Source organism: Colobus angolensis, unplaced genomic scaffold (genome assembly GCF_000951035.1).
Source record: "Colobus angolensis palliatus isolate OR3802 unplaced genomic scaffold, Cang.pa_1.0 Scaffold1, whole genome shotgun sequence".
NCBI classification, from domain to species: Eukaryota; Metazoa; Chordata; class Mammalia; order Primates; family Cercopithecidae; genus Colobus; species Colobus angolensis.
Window position 1 is genome coordinate 18,563,778 of NW_012110918.1, and position 6,877 is coordinate 18,570,654.

At 48.8% G+C, this 6,877-nt stretch overlaps 1 protein-coding gene across 1 annotated transcript in view; it reads right to left on the reverse strand.

Annotated features, from left to right (window-relative positions):
- CCDC57 (coiled-coil domain containing 57) overlaps positions 1-6,877 on the reverse strand; it is a 142,921-nt gene that overhangs the window by 96,023 nt on the left and 40,021 nt on the right. Inside the window, exon 8 of the mRNA XM_011926598.1 lies at positions 3,344-3,502. Within this exon, the coding sequence (XP_011781988.1) occupies positions 3,344-3,502 (159 nt within the window). The remainder of the gene's footprint in view (positions 1-3,343; positions 3,503-6,877) is intronic.

The following is a 6,877-nucleotide window of genomic DNA, read 5'->3' on the forward strand; positions in this document are numbered from 1 at the left end:
ACTCCAGCTTGGGCAACAGAGCAAGACTCCATCTCTCAAAAAAAAAAGGAAGAAGTAGCAGAAACAGAGGTCATTCCTTGAACAGAAGCAGAAATTGAAGAGTTTTATATTATACATAGAGTGGTAAATATTAAACACGGACTGTATATCTTATAAATCTCAGAACAACCATTAAACACGTAAGACAAAGAGGTTTATGTAATAAGAAAACTGGAAATAAAATGAAATTCTAAAATATATTCAATGGATTTTTTTAAAGGCAGAGAAAAAGAAACAAAGAACAGATGAGGATAATAGAACGCAAATAGACCGGGCACGGTGACTCATGCCTGCAATCCCAGCACTTTTGGGAGGCTGGGGTGGGCCCATCAGTTGAATCCAAGAGTTCGAGACCAGCCTGGGCAACAGCGCGAAACCCCGTTTCTACCAAAAATACCAAAAAATTAACCAGGACACCCCTGCAGTCCCAGCTACTCAGGAAGCTGAGGTGGGAGGATTGCTTGAACCCACCCGGGAGGTTAAGGCTGCAAGTGAGCTAAGATTGCACCACTGCACTCCAGCCTGGGTGACAGAGCAAGACCTTGTCTCAAAAAAAAATAAAATAAAATAAAATAAAATAAAGAGAATAGCAAACAGTAAGTGGAGATTTAAGCCCTAATATACAAATATATCAATAATAGCATTAAATTAAATTATCTAAACCCCCTGAGGAACAGGCAGAGTGTTACACTAGATAAAAGAAGACTCAAACACAGGCCGCCCACAAGCCAGGCACAGCGGCTCGCGCCTGTCATCCCAACACTCTGAGAGGCCAAGGCAGGAGGATGGCTTGAGTCCAAGAGCTTGAGACCAGCCTGGGCAACATGGTAAAACCCTGTCTCTACAAAAATAGAAAAATTAGTTGGGTGTAGTGGCATGTGCCTATAATACCAGCTACTTGGGAGGCTGAAGTGCAAGTATGAGTTGAGCCTGGGAGGTTGAGCCTGCAGCGAGCGTGAGCCCTGATTGTGCCGCTGCACTCCAGCGTGGGTAACGGAGTGAGATCCCATCTCAAGAAAAAAAAAAGATGAAGCACAAGTTAAAGCAGAGGGTGGGAAACTGAAGCGGAAAAAGCTCAAGCAGCCCTGTTAATATCAGACAGAAAAGACTGTGGGTAAAAGAATATTACCAGGAGGATCAGGTGTAGTGGCTCACACCTGTAATCTCAGCACTCTGGGAGGCTGAGGCAGGAGAATTGCTCGAACCCAGGAGGTGGAGTTTCCAGTAAGCTGAGATCGTACCACCGCACTCCAGCCTGGGCGACAGAGCAAGACTCTATCTCAAAAAAAAAAAAAAATGTCCGGACGCTCACACTTGTGAACCTAGCACTTTGGGAGGCTGAGGCAAGTGGATCACCTGAGGACAGGAGTTTGAGACCAGCTCGACCAATAAGGTGAAACCCCGTCTCTACTAAAAATACAAAAAGAATTAGCTGGGCCTGGTGGTATATGCCTGTAGTCCCAGCAACTTGGGAAGCTGAGAGAGGAGAACTGCTTGAACTTGGAAGGCAGAGGTTGCAGGGAGCTGAGATCGTGCCACTGCACTCCAGCCTAGGCAACAGAGCGGGACTCTGTCTCAAAAAAAAAAGCACACTGGGACAGGGGCCTGACTGCGGAGGGCAGGAGGGAAGTGTGTGTTGACAGAAGATTCCATAGCTTGCCTGAAGTGGTGATCATACAGCGTAGTCATCCTTTTTCACCCTGCTATAAAGAGCTACCTGAGACTGGGTAATTACTAAACAAAAGAGGTTTCATTGACTCACAGTTCCACATGGCTGGGGAAGCCTCAGGAAGCTCACAACCATGGTGGAAGGCGAAGGGGAAGCAAGGCAGGTCTTACATGTTGGCAGGAGAAAGACAGAGTGTGGTGGGGGGAGCTGCTAAACGCTTATTTATTTATTTATTTATTTATTTATTTTTGAGACAGAGTCTCGCCCTGTCGCCCAGGCTGGAGTGCAGTGGCATGATTTTGGCTCATTGCAATCTCCGCTTCCCAGGTTCAAGCGATTCTCCTGCCTCAGCCTCCCGAGTAGCTGGGATTACAGGCACGCGACACCACACCCGGATAAGTTTTGTATTTTTAGTAGAGACAGGGTTTCACCATGTTGGCCAGGCTGGTCTCAAACTCCTGACCTCAGGTGATCCGCCTGCCTCAGCCTCCCAAAGTGCTGGGATTATAGGCGTGAACCACCATGCCCAGCCCACCAAACATTTATTTATTTATATTTTATATTTTATTTGTTTATTCATTTTTTTGAGACAGAATCTCACTCTGCTACCCAGGCTGGAATGCAGTGGCATGATCTGGGCTCACAACCTCCGCCTCCTGGGTTCAAGTGATTCTCCCACCTCAGCCTCTGGAGTATCTGGGACTACAGGTGTGAGCCACTATGACTGGCTAATTTTTGTATTTTTAGTAGAGACGGGGTTTTACCATGTTGACCAGGCTGGTCTCGAACTCCTGACCCCGTGATCCACCCACTTTAGCCTCCCAAAGTGCTAGGACTACAGGTGTGAGCCATCACACCCGGCTCACCAAACACTTTTAAACCATCAGAACTCACTCAGTATCATAAGAACAGCATGCGGGAAACCGCCCCCATGATCCAATCACCTCCCATCAGGTCCCTCCCTTGACACATGAGGATTACAGTTTGAGATGAGATTTGGGGGGGACATAGAGCCAAATGATATCATACGGCATACACATTCATCAAAATTCATCAAGTCTAGAGTTACAATGGATGAGTTTTAGCAAATGTATTCTGTAATAAAGTTGAATGTGTATGGGAAATAGAAGTTATCTTTGTTCCAGTAAGTGTTCATCCCAATGCATAGGAAAAACATGAACAATCGGACAAGACAGATGAGGAGATTCTTTGTTCTTGTTTTCCTTTTGAAGAGATGGGGTCTCACTATGTTAACCAGGTTGGTCTCCAACTCCTGGGTTCGAGCAATCCTCCTGCTTCTGCCTCCCTAAGTGCCAGGATTATAGGTGTGAACCACCACGCCTGGCAACAGGAGCTTCTCAGTGCAGGATCAAACAGCAGAAGCACCTTTATGGCTCTTATTACAGACTGAGAAACACCGTCCTCTGGGCGCGCTCCCTCCAGCAGGCGGCCCCTTCTGCGTCTTCCCACATCACCCCGCGCGACTAGACATTCTATCTGTGTTGTTCACTGTCTTTCCCCCCAAGAAAATGTGAGGCCAGGGACTCGATCTGTTCAGTTGTGAATCCTTGGTACCCACAACAGCACCTGCCCATAGGAGACACTGAACGGAAATAACTGCCTGGGGACAGTTACCTTTCAATGTCCTGCTGGGACCGGGCCACCTGTGTCTTGAGCTTCGCCTCTTCTTCCTGCAGTGTCTGAATCTGAAGGTCTTTGGAGACCATCTCCTTAGACAGTTGAGCAATCTGAGCATCCCAGGCAGATTTTACAGTTGACACATCTTCACGAAGTCTAAACATGGAAGGGAAACTGTGTAGATGTGGTTCTCACTCACTCAAGTTGTCTCTTACACAGCACCCCCAGCAAATACACACACACACACACACACACCCAGCTCTCAAAGGAAATCCACATCAGAGCTGAAACTTCCTGGCCTAGATGATGGAGATGGTTCTGCACAGGAAGAAGTAAGCATCCGTCCAACCAACTGCCTCCATGCATGCATGCATCCCACCAACCCAGATTCCAGCTAAGCTCCTGCAGCACACCAGGCCGTGTGCCAGGTTCTTGGTGTGGGGAAGGTGAGGCATGACATGCCTCCCATGCCCACAGGGCCCACAGTCATGAAGTAGCACCACCTCTGACCAACTTACCCGCATGTCCTCACCATGCCTAGCACAGCACCCCATGTGCAGAGACATTCAACACGTTTTCAAATTGCATAGCAAAGTAAGGTTCTATAGAACCTATTAAACAACCTTAACAGCAGGACGCCTCTGGAAGAATTACCCAAAATTGAATAAATTTCCCAAGAAAATGTTCGGGACAATATCTAGAGCTGTTAACTCAGGTAGCCACGGTACTAACCTAGGCAAGATGACACCTGCCCACTTGCATGGGCTTAGGCCTATTTCCCTAAAAGATGGGGTAGACGGCTCACAAAAGCAACTGTAACATGACACTCAACAGACTTCAGATGCTCCTGCGCTGATGAACTTCCGACTGACAGTGAGAAGCAGAGGGTGAGCTGGCTGCCCCCACAGAGGCCACCCCTTGTCACAAGGGGTCAGTTAAACCCAGCATGAGTGGTGCATTCAAGCCTGGTGTTATACAGAATGGAAAAAAAAGCCACCAGTTTTGGACACATATTTTAGCACGGCTGAAAAGAGACACCATCAAACGCATCAACATTTCCAGCCATCTCTGGCAATTCGGGCTGACACAGAGTGTGTGTCTGGGCTCCTTCCACGCGGTGCACGGGCACCGAAGAAACAGACTCACCAGCGGCCTCTGGGGTTCTGGGAAGCAGCTTTATCCCTGGACCATGAGCCACCTAATGACAAGGGCCGGCCCCACTCCCAGCATCAGGACGGTGATGCGACTCTGCCTGGGGTCTCCCGATGCACAGTCTCAGGTGTAGACGAATGGGCACGGCCGCTGAGCCCTCACTGCAGGGACAGAGGGCACCACGAGCACGAGCGGGAGGGCACCTCTCACCACAAGAGCGAAATGCTTTCTGGGAGAGGCCAAGGTGGGAGGATCACTTGAGCCCAGGAGGTCGAGGCTGCAGTGAGCCATGATCGCACTGCTGCACTCCAGCCTGGGCGACAGAATGCAACGCCTTCTCTTTCTTCTGCGTAATGGGATGGTTAAAATAAAAAAAAGAAGGCTGGGCATGGTGGGCTCACGCCTGTAATGCCAGCACTTTGGGAGGCCGAGGCAGGCAGCTTGCTTGAGGTCCAGGAGTTCGAGACCTGCCTGGGCAACATGGCTAAACCCTGTCTCTACTCAAAATACAAAAATTAGCCGGGTGTTGTGGCATGCACTTGTAGTCCCAGCTACCTGGGAGGCTGAGGGGGGAGGATCACTGCACTTCAGCCTGGATGACAGAGTGAGACCTTGTCACAAAAAAAAAAAAAAAAAAAGGAAGAAAAAAATGCTTTCATGTTAATCCTACAGGTTTTCTCTGTAGTTCCAAACTCCAAACCAGCACAAAACTACTGAAAAACTCATTAAGAACTACAAAGCTAGCCAGGCATGGTGGCTCACGCCTACAATCCCAGCACTTTGGGAGGCTGAGTGGGGAGGATCACTGAGGTCCAGGAGTTTGAGACTGTCCTGGGCAACATGGGGAGACTCCATCTCGTATTTTATTTTATTTTATTTTGTTTATTTATTTTTTTGAGACGGAGTCTCGCTCTGTCACCCAAACTGGAGTGCAGTGGCCGGATCTCAGCTCACTGCAAGCTCCGCCTTTCGGGTTCACGCCATTCTCCTGCCTCAGCCTCCCGAGTAGCTGGGACTACAGGTGCCCGCCACCTCGCCCGGCTAGTTTTTTGTATTTTTTAGTAGAGACGGGGTTTCACCGTGTTAGCCAGGATGGTCTCGATCTCCTGACCTCGTGATCCGCCCGTCTCGGCCTCCCAAAGTGCTGGGATTACAGGCTTGAGCCACCGCGCCCGGCCTCTATTTTATTTTTAAAAAGAAACAAAGGAACTGAAATAAATAAAGCTGTCACTTATTTCTATTTTTTTAATTAAAAATATTATTTTTTTAGAGACAGAGTCTTGCTCTGCCTCCTGAGTAGCTAGGACTATAGGTGAGCGCCACCGTACCTGTCTAATTTTTTGGGGGTAGACATAGGGTCTTGTTTTGTTGCCCAGGCTCCAGTGATCCTCCTGCCTCGGCCTCCCAAAGTGCTGGGATTAGAGGTGTGAGCCACCGCGCCCGGCCGAGGGCATCATCTAATGCTAACTCATACTTGGGATCATGGGATCAGAATGACAACCGAACTCCCCAGAAGTAAAAGAGGAAAGATACAAGCTTTAGAAGGTAGAAGTTTGTTTCTTACTGCCAAAGTAATACTGCGTACGTGTAGCAATAATTCTCAATGAGCAAAGAGTATTTATGGACAGAAAACGAAAAGACAATCAAGAACAACATTTAGCTTAAGGCTGCAAGGGGAGGCCAAGGTTAGGCGCACAGGAGTGGTGAGGCCCGGTCACCTCGGCCCCTCTCACCTCGCACACCGACCGCAGAGGCTTCAGGTGCCCCCCATGCGTGGCAGCTTCAACAACTCTGCTTAAATCTGACTCATCAAACAACAAAACAGCATGCTGAGTCGAGAGAAACTATCCTGAATCAGCCCTTAACTTCCCGGTACTGTGTAGTTCTAAGAGCCATTTCCCCCTTAAACAGGAACACAATGTGACAGAGAATTCTGTCGGTGGTGGCTCACGCCTGTAATCCCAGCACTTCGGGAGGCCAATGTGGGAGGATCACTTGGGTCCAGAAGTTTGAAACTAGTTTAGGCAACATGGAGAAACCCTGTTTCTACAAAAAATACAAAAATTAGCTGGGCTTGGTGGCGCACACCTGTAGTCCCAGCTACTGGGGAGGCTGAGGCAGGAGGATCACTTGAGCCCATGAGGTCAAGGCTACAGCGAGCTGTGACACACCACTGCACTCCAGCCTAGGCAACAGAGTAAGACCCTGTCTCAAAAAAAAGAAAAAGAGGCCAGGCGCGGTGGCTCATGCTTGTAATCCCAGCACTTTGGGAGGCTGAGGTGGGCAGATCACAAGGTCAGGAGATGGAGACCATCTTGGTCAACGTGGTGAAACCCCATCTCTACTAAAATACAAAAAAATAGCCGGGCATGGTGGCAC